This window comes from Plecotus auritus, assembly GCF_963455305.1.
Source record: "Plecotus auritus genome assembly, chromosome: 1".
NCBI lineage: Eukaryota > Metazoa > Chordata > Mammalia > Chiroptera > Vespertilionidae > Plecotus > Plecotus auritus.
Window position 1 is genome coordinate 108,082,703 of NC_137770.1, and position 18,094 is coordinate 108,100,796.

General features: G+C 38.7%; 1 protein-coding gene across 5 annotated transcripts in view; it reads right to left on the reverse strand.

Annotated features, from left to right (window-relative positions):
- Positions 1-5,124: 5,124 nt before the first annotated feature.
- EPC1 (enhancer of polycomb homolog 1) overlaps positions 5,125-18,094 on the reverse strand; it is a 111,096-nt gene continuing 98,126 nt past the window's right edge. For 3 of the 5 annotated variants that reach the window (XM_080657619.1, XM_080657617.1, XM_080657620.1), the window contains 5 exons: positions 9,953-10,071; positions 9,786-9,872; positions 8,877-9,018; positions 8,409-8,772; positions 5,125-6,487 (listed from right to left, as the gene is read on the reverse strand). In XM_080657619.1, coding sequence (XP_080513745.1) covers positions 6,415-6,487; positions 8,409-8,772; positions 8,877-9,018; positions 9,786-9,872; positions 9,953-10,071 — 785 coding nt within the window. In that variant the 3' untranslated portion in view covers positions 5,125-6,414. Of the gene's footprint in view, positions 6,488-8,408; positions 8,773-8,876; positions 9,019-9,785; positions 9,905-9,952; positions 10,072-18,094 lie in introns of those variants that run through there. The other 2 variants (XM_080657618.1, XR_013960016.1) reach the window with 2 other exon arrangements.

Below are 18,094 nucleotides of genomic sequence, written 5' to 3' on the forward strand. Positions count from 1 at the left end.
AGGGCAGTTGGGGATGACCAGGCTGGCAAGGAAGGGCAGTTAGGGGTGACCAGGCCGGCAAGGGAGGGCTGTTGGGGGCGACCAGGCCAGCAGGGAAGGGCAGTTAGGGGCAATCGGGCTGGCAGGGGAGCAGTTAGGTGTCGATCAGGCTGGCAGGGGAGTGGTTAGGGGGTGATCAGGCTGGCAGGCAGAAGCGGTTAGGGGCAATCAGGCAGGCGAGCGGTTGGGAGTCAGCAGTCCTGGATTGCGAGAGGGATGTCCGACTGTCCATTTGGATCGCACCTAAACAGGCAGTCAGACATCCCTCAAGGGGTCCCAGATTGGAAAGGGTGCAGGCTGGGCTGAGGGACAGCCCCCACCCCATGCATGAATTTCATGCACTGGCCTCTAGTCTCTATATATAAAACCCTAATATGCAAATAGACTGAATGACGGAACAACCGGTCGCTATGATGTGTGCTGACCACCAGGGGTAACGTGCGGAACATGGCGGGCGTCGGCAGCAGGCAGCACAGCACAGAACATGGCAGGCACCTGCTGCGCTGGGATGGTGGAGCAGGTGAGCGGGGGTACCAGACCAAGGTGGGGCCCTGGTCGCTGTCATCAGGGCGAAACTCTGATGGTTACTAAAAATTCTTTGCTCCTGCATGCCGTGATCCCGCTGGGTGCTCGCACCTGCTGCTGGTGCCAGCCCTGATTACCCCTCAGGGATTCTCCACCTCTCCCTGCTCCTGAGGGGCAATCGGGGCTGGCAGCTACAGTTCGCACCTGCTGCTGGCCCTGGCACCAATTGCTCCACGGCGCAGCAGTGGCAGGAGTGGGGCTGCTGGCAGATAGGGGACTGGGGAGCACAGTGAAGGGGCCGGGTGGGGGCGCAGAGAATAGGCCGAGACCTGCCCCTTGCCATTGCAGCCTTGTAGCCCACAGTTCCTCTCAAGGTGCACGAATTCATGCACTGGGGCCGCTAGTATAGTTAATAGTATAACCTGTACAACCATACCCAGTGGCCACGGTTATGAGGATTACATGAGATAATGCAAATGAAGAGCTTAGAGCAGTGCTGGTGCTTAACAAGTGGTCAATAAATGTTAGCTGCTATTAGGGCTAGAGTAGAGAATATGTAGAGGAAGTGGGGCCAAAGATAGTCTTCATAAAACCATGTGAAGAAATTTGGAATTCATCCAAAAGCATTAAACAGATTTGAGTTTTAGAAAGGGTGCTCTAACAGCAGAATTACCGAGGAAAGGTTTGGAGTTAAGATGGGAAGCAGGAAAGCAGTTAGGGAACTGTAGTAGTAGTCTGGAGGAGAGATTATGGTGGCCTGAGCAAATGTGGTAGCAGTGGAGATGGAAAGAAGCATACCAACTAAACACCATCAGGAAGTTAAAAAAATAATTTTTGCCTGATGGATGTGGGAGGTTAGGTGGAAGAAAAAACAATGACGGGTTTCTGGCTCTGTAAGATGGGTAAATTGTGATGCCATTTATTTAGAGAACACTAGAGAAGAACAAAATTACAAATGTGGGTTCTTATTAGGGGTGAGGAGTTGACCTTTGTGTGGAACATGTTGAATTTGAAGTTTTAAAGACATCTAAATGGAAATGATCAATAAACAGATTACATATATGTGTGTGTATGTGTGTGTATGTATGTATTTGGCTTTGGAACACCACTGTTTTATAGAACTTTCTGCAGTGATGTAAATGTCCTATATTTGTCCTGTCCAATATGATGGCCACTAAGCATTTGAAATGTGGCTACTAGTGTCCCCAGGGAGCTGAATATTTGTATTTAAGTTAAATTAATTTGCATTTAAGTATTCATGTGGTTAGTAGCTAGCATATTGAACAGCACAGGCTTTGGAAGTCTAGCGTCAAGAGTGCAAATAATAAAACAAAATTTGACTGAGTCAAGTCTGATAAGTCCAGCAATTTTCAATCCTTTACATCCATGGCACATATAAACTAGTGGCCCGGTGCACGAATTTGTGCACATTGGAAGGAAATTAATTAGAAGAAATATTTTAATATCACTATTCACCCTTTCTCTATAATAGGTCAACCAAATTCATGACTGACAATGACAGATGGAAACACATGTGTGCGATTGGTGCCAGTGAAAGCTTTATATGTATAGCGCATGTGTGAGTCAACTTAGCCTTTTATAGATACAAAATAAAATTGCTTAATTAGACCTGCTCTCTGATTTAGCTAAACTTTTTCCAGCCCAGTGAAGCACCCCAACTTCTCTTTAAGGTAACTGTCAGCAAACAGCAGTAAATATCAACACGAAGCAGATTATTATTGTAGATCATGCAGGGAGAACAAAGGGTAAAATATTTAACTGCAGCAGTATTTGACAATGTTATATGTCAATAAGGTCAAATTGATTGATAACATTGTTCTAGTCAAGTCCTGACTTTTCTATTTTCTCTATCAAGTATTGACAAGGGGGTGTCATTAAAGACTCATGCTCTACAATACTGATAATCTACAGACCAACCATTTTGTTTTATAAACTACAAAAGTAGGGCAGATCATTTTCTAAGACTGGATTCTCTTGCAAAATGCATGGTTTTACATTTTGCCTATATGAAACTTTTTTTTTGAGGCTTTTATACCTAGTTTGTTCATGATATATCCTTGTGTGAAAATACTGAAATTGTTGTCTGGCTCTTGCAATAACGTATTTCACAGTTAATTTCCAAAGCTGGATGTTACATTCATTTTAAAAGTCTCAAGATGACTCCATTAGACATTTAATGTTAATTTTAATTTTAACGTTTGTGCTATGTCTCCAACACCTACAATAGTGCCTGCAGAGTTAATATTTTTTTGAATTAGTGTGACTTGTCTATTCCTTTTGCTGTTACTTTCAAGCATTAAAATAGTATTTTTTGAAATAATTCATGTAGATCATTACGTAAAATAGACAAAAGCAAATCTGCTCTAGTAAGTATATTAGTGAAGAATGTGAAATCCTGCTTACCCATCTATAACTTATTACACATTAATATTGCACCATATTCTACATTCTTATAATACTCGTGAAAACACACCTAAATTTGGAGTTTAGAAAACACTGTCCTTTTGGGAAAACAAAATTTACCTAGGGTAAAATTCAGTTTGGTTAGTTTTTGGGCTTCTACTTTTGAAATGAACAAAAGCATAATAATGGCAGAGTAAGAGGATCAACAGTACCAATTTCTTTAGGAACAAGGTTACTAAAAAGTTGTATTAGAAATCTGTTTCCCGGTTTACCTACCTTACCCACTAAGTAGGGGATACAAACGGCTGCAGCTTTGGAATCTGGACTGTCAACCACTGTGTAACCAACCTTGAGTGAATCTCACCTACAATATGGTGATAATCCTAGTATCTCCTTAAGAGGGTTATTGTGAGGATTAAACAAGATAATTACTATGCATATGATATTATGTTGTAAATACACAGTTAGTAGTAGTTATTAACTAGACGAGATGTCCAAGTTCCCTGGATAACCTTTGTCCCTTTCCCTAATATCTTCGTGTTTAAATTGCATGTTTGCATTAAGTCCTTCATCAGGCTATTACAACACTGGTAGTAGAATATATGGAGAAATAGCAAAGGATTTAGAAGCCAAAGATGCAGTTTGAGTATCTTTCCTTATTTTAAAATGTGAAATATGCCTATTTGTATTTTCTCTGCATCTCGGAATTGCTATGGTCAAATAAGAGTAAGGGCTACATGGATGTTGATCACTTACCTATCTGCCACTTCTCTACCCCTACCCATACAACTCTGCAAATTCCTGACTAGGTATGCTTGATGAAGACTCATTTTCTTGTTCCATAATCCATAGGCACATAGGCACTTTGTGGGCCCAGGTTTCATTTAGAAATTTTAGTTCTAATTATTTAAATACTTTTAAACCAGCAGCTTAAATTTTTAGTCACACTTATTGGTCACTATGTTCTCCTTAAAGAACACAGAACAGAATAAACAAAAGTAGTTATCCAAATTGTAAGTCTGTCCCTTTGAGACAGGGAATTCCCAATCAATGACAGCTGTATTTATTACACCAAGATTTAATCCCACTCTCTATCTCATCCAGATTCATGACTTTTAATATCATCTATGAAGATGACTCAAGTTTTGAGTTCCAGCTCAGACCTCTCCCTTTAAATACCAGACTTCTATATTCAACTGCCTACATGACATCTCTAGTTGGGTGTCTAATGGAGACCTCAGATAGCCCAAAACTGAGTTTCCCCCAAACACGCTCCTCCCACAGTGCTTTCCAACTATGGCCAGTTGCTCAGGCCAAATACCATGGAATCATCCTTAAATCTTCTTTTTCTCATGTTCCTCACACCTATTCAGTTTCTTAGAAAAGTTTACTGGGTCAACCTTTAAAATATAAACAAAATCCAACTACTTTTCACTACCATCCTTGTCACTATTATCTCTCACTTGGATTATTACAATTTGCTTCCTAACTACTCTTCCCTGCAGTCTATTCTGTATACCAAGGCCAGAATGAGCCTGTTCACATCACCCCACTGTTCCAAATTCCTTTCTGAAGTGGAGGAAAAGTCAAAGTCCTTAAAATCCCCAACCAAGCCCTCCACTGCAGGCTTCGATTACTCCCTGACCTATCTATGACCTATCTACTCTTTCCTGCTGCACCAGCCACACTGCTTGCTATTCCTTTAGCAAACCATGCACTCCCACCTCAGGATCTTTGTACTTACTCTCTCTGCCTAGAATGCTCTCCTCCCAACTTCAAGTCTCTGATCAAATGGAACCACCTTCCTTACCCATCCTCCACACCATCTTGGCACAGCTTCTCCTACCTTCCTTGCATTACTTTCCCTCTAATACTTACCATAATACCATTTAAATCTTACTTATTGTTTTTAATCACCTAATGAGATTATAAACTACTCCATGAGGGCAAGAATTTTTCACTGTTGTTGAACTGAAAATAATCCCAGAGAAATCACTCAGTATATAATTGTTGAAAAAATGAACTTAAGTCATTACTCCCATTCCCATGTCCCCCTTTACTGAATGATTTTAATTAAAGTCACACAAAAGTTCTTGGAGTGAAAATAAAAGCAAAAGACCACTACACATTAGTTTGTCAACATGTAATGCCCTGGGTTTATTTTGTGAGAATTCTATCACAATTTTTCCAGGTGGGATTAAAAACCTTAAAGATAATATATGCCATTGGACTGGGCATTCAGACTTCGGTACTGACAAAGCACTGGTAGTAGTCTGTTAAGTACCATTCTCTTCACAGAAGAGAGGTCAAATATTTCCAAAGGAAGGCACCCGATATTTGTGGTTCTGGCCTTGCAGCCTTCTGGAGAATCTTGAAAGGAAAAAAGCTGGCTGGCTGTTTTTAGAAACTGGAATGATGATACACGTATAGTAATTACTGCATTCTTCTCCCTTATATCCTTTTTGTAAGAACAAGTAAAGAATGAAGTCTTTTAAACAATTTGACAATAAAAAAAGTACAATTTCTTTTGTGCTAAAAAAAGGGCAAGACAACATAAACTCCAGTTGTAAGGACTCCATTTGCATACTTGATTTAACACTTTTTGGTGTGGAAGGAAATGGAACTATTGGGCTGTTTGTAGAGCAGCAACATAACGTTAGTGCTTTAAGTACCAGAAACTACCCACAGCTTCGTGGGCAAGAGGGGAAGATTCAAGAGACTTCATTTTTAGCTTGTTACTTATCCTAATGATAGACCAGGAAGATCCCCCATTTAACAGTACACCCTCCCCCCTTTTTAAACTGATGCGTTTTTTATTTTTGTAAAATTCTGTATGTATGTCACCATTTTTTTTTTCACATGATACAGAGAAAACTCAGGGATCCAGAGGGGAACCAAGTTATGTTATACCATTTACAAAATACCAAGGAGTCCACAGCTACCTAACACATTTACTACAGCACAGGAACCAATGAAGGTACAGTGTACAAAAAAACTGTAAACACGGCACAATAAATAGATAAAACAGCAGGTTCCGCACCATGCACATGATGTGATGACACTTCATCTCTATACAATCTCACATCTCACACTCTTTGTTGCAATTTATTTCCCTCCCACCCTCCCACCCCCAAGTGCAAAGCATCACAAATGAACATTTCTGTATTCAAGTAACATATATACAAGGGTATTACAAATATGCAGTACTGTACAGATAATTGCTGTATTCTTAATTTACAGATGTTGATTTTTCCTATTAACAGTAAGGAAAGAAAAATTGAAGCATGAGAGATGAGCATTGCTGTAAAGTCCCCACAGCTGCCACAGAAATGCATGTGTGGCATTCCATCATCCCCTGCATTCAAAATGCTACTGATGCATAGCACCTAATCAAGTCCCCAGGTTGCAGTCCCACTCCTGAGAAAGCTACGTCACCTCCATCGCTACTGTATTGTCTGCTATGCTGTTTAGCGCTGGCTTTTCCGATTCATGATTTTCCCTGTTGAAATAAAGTTCAATAAATTACTTTTCTGCAACAAATTTAACAAATATAAATTGAACAAACCAAAACTATTTCCCAATAAAAAGTTCAAATATTTTTAATAACAGAAATTTGACTCTTGGGAAAGATAGCAAGTAGAGGAATAGGAACCTTTATAGCTTATTATCAGAAATAAACAACCAGAAGTCAGGCTTATAAATTCCATGACATTACCAACAGAATTTAGTAGCCAATCTAGATTTAAAAACACAAAGAATTGCCAAGTTTTAGTTTTTTGTTTCAATTTCCTCCTTTACTGAACCTTTTGTAATTTTAAAATAAGGAACATATATATGTGGCTGAGGTTCATTCATGTCAGGACTTTACGTAAGATTTTACATATGGAGTAGAGCAGGATAGCTACTAAACTGGGCATCAGAAGAGCAGGGCCGTAGTTGTTCTAGTACCTAGACTGCTGAGTGAGCCTAGAGAAGTCTCTGTATCTCAGTTTCCTCATCTTCAAAACAAAGGGACTAAAATAAGTTATAGAAAAAGTTTTTCAGCTCCGGCCGGGTGGATTAGTTGGTTGGAGTGTTGTCCTGTGCAACAAAAGGTTGTGGGTTTAATTCCTGGTCAGGGCACACACATAGGCTTCAGGTTTGATCCCTGATTGGGCACCTATGGGAGGCAAATGATTGATATTTCTCTCCTTCCCTCTCTCTCTAAAATCAATAAAAACTTATCTCCGGTGAGGATTTAAAAAAAAATGTTTTCCATATACTTTGAATATTCCATGGCTATACAATTCTATTGTATACTGATGAAAACCATGTATTACATATTTAAGAATTAAATTAACTGTGACTAGACCCAGAATACTAGTAATAGATTAGTATCAAGCAGACAAGGTATATTAAATTCAGACACAGACAGGGATGCATGGATTTGGGAACTCAAGGCTACAGTTTGTTGCTACAAATCCTGATCCTCCTTCTAGGCCACTGCCAGCTGAGAAAGTCTACAATCAGTCTGGACTTTTCCTACCACTCCAACTTCAACGACTAACCTTCCCAAACCCACAAACTAGTTTACTTGTTAACCTCTCAACACATTTATATTTCCCCAACTCTCTTGTCTTCTTTTTCTCTGACCAACCAAGATCAAATCTAATCTTATTTTGTTGATTCCCAGAACACTCCTAGTGTGAAAAGATGTCTCCTAATGTTGAAATTATAGCTATAATCTATACATTTAATTCTATAAGCATATAATGCTTTGTGATATCTCTAGAATGATTTTCATCTTATTATTTACAATCAACACTATTTAACTTTTCACACTTTTACGCTTGTCTTCCACCTAAACTGAAAACTTCTTGTCTTTTTGTTTTCTCACAGTACACTGTAAAAGGCAGGACTTTACCATTAATATTTAAAGCAGAATAGAGCTTGAGCAAACACTCTAAACTGTCTACTGAAACCCAAGAAGACAAGTTAGCATACAAAATGATGGTTTCATTAAAAGTTGACCTGGCATGAATACTGTAAGCTTTATTTGCATTATTAAGAGCAGCTTAGCACTCTAGCCATGTGAGTTCTATCAGTTCTGTCTACACAAAAAACTGTGGGAGAAATCATAGACAAAGAAGCATTCAAAAGAGAAGCCCATCCATCCAGAGGTAGAAGAGTGAGAACATTATAAGCCGTTATCATACTAAGAAAATGATGCCCAAATCCCAAATGCAATATTCCCTGTACCATTTAGCACTAATTTTCAACAATACTGAATTACATTTATCTGTTTAGTTCTAGAATAAATAAGGAATTCTCATCCACATATTTTTAATGCATATAAAGAAAAGAGCAAAAGCCACAAGTAAGTAGAGAGCAATGCCTAAGAATTTAAGTTAGATCGCTTTAGTCTTAAAATAACTACTCACCTTGGGGCTGAATCTACAGAGGATGAAGATGGAACTTTGGAAACTTGACAGTTTGCTGCGGCAGCCAGCTTTAAGGCAGACGATGGAACAGCACTTAAAGTCCTAGGTATGTGTCGTGCATTTATGGGGGCAATAGAGTTTACAGTGGCAACTGATGAAGGTACAGTTAATCGAATGTTGTTCCCAATCAGAACCTGAGTTGTTGCAGAATTGGCAGCAGTTACGGGATGACTCAGTGCACTGTGGGAACTTGAAGTCTGTGTAATGTTTGAAGGCTGTAACAAAGTTGAACCTGCTACTGACGAACTTATATGTACTGGTGCTGTTGGTGTAGTACTACTGAGGTGTAAGCCCTTGTATACTCCTAGAGAAAAAGAGAGAAGCATCTAAACAATGTGCAATTTGGCTGTTTATTATAGGTATGTGTTACAAATCTTATCAAAACCATTTAAATGTCATTATCCCTACCTGAGGCTGGAAGGACGCCATTCACCCCAATCCCAAGCACCACATCATCCTTCATCTTGAATCCCATCAGTTGTTCTGATGTCACCAAAGCAGAAGCAGCAAATTGAGCACTAGCAGAATCCAAAGTCTTGGAAACAAAACCCTAAAAAGAAAATAAAAAATAAATCTAATCAGCATCACTTAGTTACAAATTAATATTAAAGCTACACAGGTATAGCAAAATCAGTATGAATATAAACAAAAGTGGCAAACCATCGGAATATCTTTCTCTCACTTGACAGTCAAATTTGAAGAATGTTCTAGTAATTTTATAACTCAAGGATTATGAGTTTTGATCTTTATATGTGACAATATATAACATGGACATGTCAATTACCAAAATCACCCTCTTATAATGTGAAAATAATAAACCTCCAACACAAAGTGTTGGACAAGAAATAAGCTAGTAAACCATTTCAGTGATCTGCAAGTACAAACAATGAATAAATGTATAGGTAAACTTCTTTCACCTAACTTACCATATATACATACATACACACACCTTTGGGATAGTAAGATAACTATCCCTTTAGAATGAAAGTAACAAAATATTGTATCAGAACTTAGCCTAGAAATTAAGAGGTCCTTGAATTTTTTACATGAATTTTTCTTACAAGATGCATAGAGACTCAAATCGCAGCTTTTAAGCCTTAAATGTATTTAAATGGCTTTAGGTTTAAAGGTGATTTCTTCTAAAAGAAGTATAATAAATTGCAATAATAATTAAAATAAGATAATGAGTTAGGTGTCAGTGGGGTTACATATTAAAGACATATATTAGACTACAGGTCAGACATAAAGACAGGGTCTCCATCTCATATAACTATGCTTTTTAAAATAGGGAGCAGAGACAACAGCTTCTATACTCACCTGTAATGTTCTTTCTAAACCCTGTATAGAATGGCTATGATGTAGATTCAGGCGAAAGCCACTTTTCTGCTGGTTAGATGCAAGGTTCTATGACAACAGTTGGTAATTAGAGATGAACTCTGGTGGGAAACAATGAGGGATAATCATAAGACAGACAAATCCCTCACCTGTGAAGTGTTGGTGGAGGAATTACTATTTGCTTGCTGTTGCTGAATTTGTGCAAGCTGCTGTTTCTGCATTAGTGCCAGTTGCTGTTGATGTTGCTGGTATTGTTCGGCTGTAAATGCTGAACATAAAATGAGGAAACACTTTATAAAAATGCACAATATCATACACTTTTGACAATAGTAAAATTTCAGCATTAAAAAAGTTTGTGCAAAATTAAAACATTTGACAAAAGCTCATGGTCCTGCTAAAGATCACTTTCAAATGAAAATTTAAGCTTACAACCACCTTTCACAATAGTGGGTTGAATCTAAAGAAAAACAAAATTAAACTTCCTGAGTTAAACATAGGAAAGGGATCTGCTCACTTCCCAAGTTGCAGAACCATTATTTTTGTAAGCTGTCACACTTGTGTAAAAAGGTAGTACCAGCTTTTTTTAAAATCCACATATTTGAAATTCAACTTTGCCCTGAGCTTGAGAAGAAAATCTGATAATTACCATTTGGTTTCTAGTTTACTCATATTACTGTCCCAATGCATTCAGATAGTAATCCCTAACGTAACTGTTCTACATATTTTCTAATTTTAGTTATTACAAATATTTCCTCTATATAAAACATAAAGTTGTTGTTGGTTTATTACCTTTCTTTTTTATTTTAAAGAACCCATCCTTTAAGTTTAACACAGGAAAAAAAAGAGGCTCCATATGTTAATTAATTTTCCCCACTCAATTAACCCACCTGGAAAAAATCCAGTCAATAAGAACGGAGTTGTTTATGTTGATTTACTGTACAGAATGATGTCTGAGGAAAGACACTGTGTTATGCTACTTATGTTTGTCTATGGAGAGCTCAGTTCTAAAAAAAACAAACAAAAAAATGTTCATTTATTACCCCCCAAAAAGTGTGTTCAGTTTTTAAAAAGGAAACCTTTTTTCTTTTTTTGATTTTGCCAATTAAAAAAGGAAAAAAAAAAGCACATACAATCACAACATCTGACCTTAAAGGCTTCTTTAAGAAGCCTGCAATTTTTAGGTAAGAATTATTTCAAAACAAAACAAAAAAAGGGTTATCATGCATCCCTGGGTACCAGGGAATCTATAAATAAATCATGCAAATTTCCTCAATCTCAAGTTGAATTCTTTCAAAATACTGCCACCTAATTTGTTGTTGTTTTGATGATTTATTTAGATTATCACTTCATCAAGTTTTGTAGTTTTCACATTACTCATGAAGAATCTTTATCTACCAGTATACAGCATCCACCCTGTACAACTACAAAATGTTAAGGTAGAAATTCTACCATATTTTGAATAGATCAGAAAATCGTGAAAGAAGTTAGTATCTACACCAGCTCTTAAACTTGAACTAAATTTTTGGGTAATAAGAGCAAAAAAATAATTTCTTTTGATTTTTAAATTCTGTGTGTTATAAATCTATTTAATTGATATCTGTTCTTTGATGAGTTTTTCTGTGTTTGAAATCTTCAGATCTGATTCCTACAGGGAAGATTTTTATTACTAATAGAATAATCCCTGAATATTGACATAAAAAAGTAACTTTCTGTCAACACGACCATTTCCATGTAACAGAAATGTGTTAAATCAGAACTTGAAGAAAATCTACAAAAATTTATTCTGGCTTATAATTAATATAATATTATTAGTTTTGCTAATATATTCTTGAGATTTACACTTTAATTTCCTAAATTTGAGTGAATTGTGTAAGTCTTGACTTTCCTTAGCAGGGAATGCTCAGTACGTTTTTTAAAAAAGGACCGTTCTGGAAGGTCAGGTCAGTACAGACCTAGAAAATCCATACTTTAGCATTCACTAAAAGCCTGTATGTACAAAACTCCATTTATATAAATGGAAATTTTCTGTTGTTTGATCTTTGCTAATATTTGTGTATGTGTGTTTTTTCCTTTGTTCAATCTCTATTTTTTTCTCATCTTTATTAATTTCAAATGTTCAGTATAGTAGATAGACATATATGTTTGTGTGTGGTTTAATAAAAAGTTTAGCAATAATTGGAAGTTGATTTGAATAAAGGTTCCTAATATTTTTGCCCTATTTAAATCAACATTTTAATGCTTGGTCTCTGAGGGTTTCCTGACTTTCAATTTTTAACAACTGTTAACTTTCTCCTAATAATAGATTTAGAAATAGCAATCAGCTGACATTTTAGATCACTGTTAGCCCTTTTCTTAAGATATCTCTATATTCTAGAGTTTAATTCTAAAATTTTCTCTGGATATTTTTGATAAATGATCTTGAAGAACTGTACAGATAATGTATGAGCTGGAAGCAATGGTAGTAAAAACCATGAGTCTGGGGGCCAAGACATCTTGATTGTTATTTTAGTTCTAAGGTCTATCATAACTAGTAGAGTATACCTGGGGAAGTTACTTAACCTTTTGGGACTCAGTACGTTCATCTAAGATATGGAAGAGATTAAATAGGTGATGACTGTAGTCCTTTTCAGGCATGAGATGCTAAGATTTTAAATTTCTTCTGAGACATAAAATTCCAATCCAAAAGGCTGTGTAAATGAAAGGAAAGCTTGGTAAGGTAGTAAACTGGGCCAAGTACAATCTGAACTGGGTTTTACGTTAGTATTTATACAGAAAACCGAGAACACTTGGATGTCATTATAATTCAAAGTGCAAGCAAATGCTAAGTGGAAATAAATAAAAAATGACCATATTTCCCTAACTCTCTATTAAGGTAGAAAGTTTTTAGGTTGTATGACTAATCTCCAAATATTATGGTGTGGTAAAGTTTGCAATTCACACAAAGATGGACAAGATGGTTTTGTAGATAGCATCAAAATCATTTCACAGAACCAAAAATTTTTAAATCAGGAGGGATCCTTGGTGATTTACTCCTACAACCTCCTAATGGAGATGAAGAGACTTTCATCCAAGGTCACAAAGGTATTTACTAGATGAAGGGGAAAAAATCCACTCCAAAGGATGAGATTTTAAATATGAAAAGATATAGGGCAAGTTTGTTTTAGATTTAGTATTATTTATATGAGAGAATCAAATTTTTATGTACCGATAGTGTGAATCAAGTATTTAAAAAACCTTGTATATTCAGCACTTAATAAACAGGAGTCTGGGCAGTGAAGAAGAGTGATGTGAGGGACACAATTAAAAGCTGAGAATTACAAAGGAGCACAAAAGGACTTCAAATATTTGAAGGATACTTTGATGTTGGAGATGAAGAAAACATATTCAGAACCAAGATGGCGACATAGGTAAACACCTGAACTTGCTGTCTCGCACAACCACATCAAAACTACAACTAAAAGAAAAAATGGCTATCATCCAGAACCATGGGAAGGCTGGCTGAGTGGAAGTTCTACAACAAGAAGGAAAGAGAAAAGCGCATCTAGACTGGTAGGAGGTGCAGAAAAGCGAAGGTATGGAGGCACGCGAGGAAACAGGCTGGCAACTGGGTACTCTGCAGTCTTTTTCAATCGGGAGGGAGATACAAACTCCCGACTGCTCTGAACTCCAGTACCGGGTGAGACTCGGGGACCCAGACTCATACAGGGAGAAACTGGACTGTCTGGCATCAGGCCGGAACATGAGGGCAGCTTTCTCTCAGAGGCGGTCGCAGCGTTCATTGTTCCTACATGGGACCATGGGACACAGACCCAGGGACCTATCCGGGGCAGGGCCAATGGGCAACCATTACTGTTTGCAACGCCCCGTGATTCCCTGAGACCACGCTTAACCCAATTTACAACCCACCCAAGCTGTGTGCAGAGGCGTTTGCATATGAATGGCCTGGCCTTTTGCAACCTAACCTAACAAACTGCAGCTGGGTCAAAGAACCCCAGAGCTTCCAAAAGGAGGCCTAAGGCTTGTCAGCAGCCTGCATTGCTTCACAGCTGCGCCTCATCTGGGCACCTCCAAACCCCAAACAAAGAAGAGGAATCTGCAGATCTCTCCGTAGCTCCTTCTGAGTGGCCTCAGGCAGGGGTTGACTTTGCACCTCCTTGGAGATCCAAGAGCCAGTATACCCAGTGGTCAAAGTGAGACCACACCAGATTACAACTCTTTAGATCCATAAGAGACACACTCAGGGGGCAGACTCAGTGATTACCAAAGCCCCACTGAAGCAAGTCTTGCCCCATAAGGGTGTCTCCAGCACAGCAGTTCTCCCATTGTAGACACAACTGGTATTCACAGCCAATTGTCTGGAGGTCAATTCCACCCAGTGATACCAACAACAATCAAGGCTTAACTACAACAAGACTGTGCACACAGCCTACAAAGGGGGGCGCCAAGAGCGTCCACCTCAGGTGACTGGGGAGGCTGAGCCACTGGGCCCTATAGGACACTTAGCACACAAAGCTACTCTATCAACGCAGGGAAGCAGCCAAAATGCGGAGACAAAGAAACATGTCACAAATGAAAGAAATGGAGGAAAGCAAACTACTGGATATAGAGTTCAAAACCACGGTTATAAGGTTACTCAAGAATCTTCTAGAAACCTCCAAGAAATTTAGTGAGACCCTCGAGGATATGAAAATGGACCAATTAGAAATGAAGCATACAATGACTGAAACAAAGAATAATATACAGAGATCCAACAGCAGCCTAGAGAATCCCAAGAATCAAGTCAAAGATTTGAAATACAAAGGAACAAAAAAAAAAAAACCCAACTGGAAAAGCAAAAAGCAAAAAGAATCCAAAAATATGAAGATAGTGTAAGGAGCCTCTGAAACCACACCAAGACACATCATAATTAAAATGCCAAGGGCAAAAGACAAAGAGAAAATATTAAAAGCAGCAAGAGAAAAACAGTTAGTTACCTACAAGGGAGTACCCTTACCACTGTCAGCTGATTTCTCAACAGAAACTATGCAGGCCAGAAGGGAGTGGCAAGAAATATTCAAAGTGATGAATAGCAAGAACCTACAACCAAGATTACTCTACCCAGCAAAGCTATCATTCAGAATTGAAGGTCAGATAAAGTGCTTCACAGATAAGAACAAGCTAAAGGAGTTCACCACCACCAAACCAGTATTATATGAAATGCTGAAGGGTATTCTTTAAGAAGGGGAAGAAGAAGAAAAAGGTAAAGATAAAAATTATGAACAACAAAGTGATGACAAATACATATCTATCAACAAGTGAATCTAAAAATCGAGTGAATAAAAATATGATGAACAGAATAAACTGGTGAATATAATAGAGTCAGGGGCATAGAAAGGGAGTGGACTGACAATTCTCGGAAGGAAGGAGGTGTGGGGGGTGCGGGAAAAGACTGGACAAAAATCAAACACCTTCTCGGGCAGAGACTCGGGAGCCGGGGAAGGTAGAGGTCTGCAGGCGCGCGCATGCCAGTGCACACAAAGGCTGCGGAGGTTGACACAGGCTTTCCCTAGTGGAAGGGAGTCAGAAGCTCCTGACTGCACTGAGCCCCAGTTCTGACCGCACTGAACCCCAGTTCCAGGCGAGCCCCTGGGGACCCACGCTCTTGTGGGGGGAATCTGGACTCTCGGGCGAACACTCGGGAGCTGGGGAAGGCAGAGGTCTGAAGGCGCGCGCGTGCGCGCAAGGGCAAGGCTGACTGGAAGCCAAGACTGTCTGCTCCGCCCTGAGACTCCACCCCATCCAAGCTGAGTACAGAGGCTATTGCAATTTGGCAAGTCTAATCCTATAAGGCTGTCTCCAGCACCGAACTTCTCCCAGCATAGACACACCTGATCCTTACAGCCAACTGGCCTGGAGGTCAATTCCTCCCAGTGATACCAACAACAATCAAGACTTAACTACAACAAGGCTGTACACACAGTCCACAAAGGGGTGCACCAAGAGTGTCCACCTCAGGTTAACTGGGGAGGCCGACCCACTGGGCCATATAGGAAACCTAGCACACAAATCTACCCTACCAATTCAGGGAAGCAGTGAAAATGCGGCGTCAAAGAAACAGATCACAAACGAAAGAAATGGAGGAAAACAAACGACTGGATATAGAATTCAAAACCACGGTTATAAGGCTTTTCAAGAATATCCTAGAAAAGGCCGATAAATATAACGAGACCCTTGAAGATATGAAAAAGGACCAACTAGAAATTAAACATACACTGACTGAAATAAAAAATATTATACAGAGACCCAAAAACAGACTAGAGGAACACAAGAATCAAGTCAAAGAATTGAAATATAAAGAAGCAAAAAACACTTAACCGAAAAAGCAAAAAGAAAAAAAAATCCAAAAAGTTGAAGATAGTGTAAGAAGACTCTGGGACAACTTCAAGCGTACCAACATCAGAATTATGGGGGTGCCAGAAGAAGAGAGAGAGCAAGATACTGAAAACCTATTTGAAGAAATAATGACCGAAAACTTCCCCCACCTGGTGAAAGAAATAGACTTACAAGTCTAGGAAGCACAGAGAACCCCAAACAAAAGGAATCCAAAGAGGACCACACCAAGACACATCATAATTAAAATGCCAAGAGCAAAAGACAAAGAGAGAATATTAAAAGCAGCAAGAGAAAAACAGTTAGTTACCTACAAGGGAGCACCCATACGACTGTCAGCAGATTTCTCAACAGAAACTATGCAGGCCAGACGGGAGTGGCAAGAAATTTTCAAAGTGATGAATAGCAAGAACCTACAACCAAGATTACTCTACCCAGCAAAGCTATCATTCAGAATTGAAGGTCAGATAAAGTGCTTCACAGATAAGAAAAAGCTAAAGGAGTTCATCACCACCAAACCAGTATTATATGAAATGCTGAAAGGTATTCTTAAAGAAGAGGAAGAAGAAAAAAGTAAAGAGAAAAATTATGAACAACAAATACATATCTATCAACAAGTGAACCTAAAAATCAAGTGAATTAAAAACCTGAGGAACAGAATAATCTGGTGAATATAATAGAATCAGGGGCATAGAAAGGGAGTGGACTGATAATTCTCAGGGGGAAAGGGGTATAGGGGGGTTCAGGAAGAGACTGGACAAAAATCATACACCCATGGATGAGGACAGTGGTGGGGAGGTAAGGGCAGAAGGTGGGGTGGGAACTGGGTGGAGGGGAGCTATGGGGGGAAAAAGGAGAAACAATTGTAATAATCTGAATAAAGATTTATTAAAAAAAAAAATCGAACACCTATGGACGAGGACTATGCGGGGGGGGGGGTAAGGGCATGGGGTGGGGTGGGAACCCGGTGGAGGGGAGCTATGGGGAGAAAAAAGAGGAACAACTGTAATAATCTGAACAATAAAGACTTATTCTAATAAATAAATAAAGTAATCCAACATGAAAAAAAACAACAAAAACATATTCATGTGCTTCCAAAGGCAAATCAGGAACCAGAATATTTAAATTTAAGGAGGTAGCTTTTGTTCAATATATGGACAAACTTCTAAGCAAGACACCCAAGTGTACAAAATAACCTGATTAAGTAAGCTGCTGAATTTGCCCTCGCTAGAGGCAGAGGTCAGAAACTAGGGGTAGGAATTTAGATGAAATAATCTAAGATTTTCCGAGTTCAATTCTTATACAAGGAAAACTATCATGCAGTACACCAGCAACTGGAATAACTGGTAGCTCAAGGTGCTGCCCTTTAGGACACATTCCTGTAGCTGGAGCAGATCAACTAAAATGATCAAAGTGCAGGTGGGGAGGGTGACAGGCACTTAGGAAAAAAATAAACAATTTAAAAATTCAGTTTGAGAAGATGGAGTCTAGATTAGCAAAATGTGTATTTTGTTAAAAACAATAACAAAAATCCTTAACAAACCCAAACACCTATTTTAAAATACACCCCTTGCCCTAACCGGTTTGGCTCAGTGGATAGAGTGTCAGCCTGCGGACTGAAAGGTCCCAGGTTCGATTCCGGTCAAGGGAATGTACCTTGGTTGCAGGGACATCCTCAGTGGGAAGTGTGTAGGAAGCAGCTGATTGATGTTTCTCTCTCATCAATGTTTCTAACTCTCTATCCTTCTCCCTTCCTCTCTGTAAAAAATCAATAAAATATATTTTTTTAAAAAAGATACCCTTCAATTACAATTTCTTTGAGCAGCATACAGGCAAGAACTTTAATACAAGAAAAAAGTTAACTTTGAAGAAATAAATATAAAATGAAATGACTCCAAACAGTATCAAAGTATGACCATCTA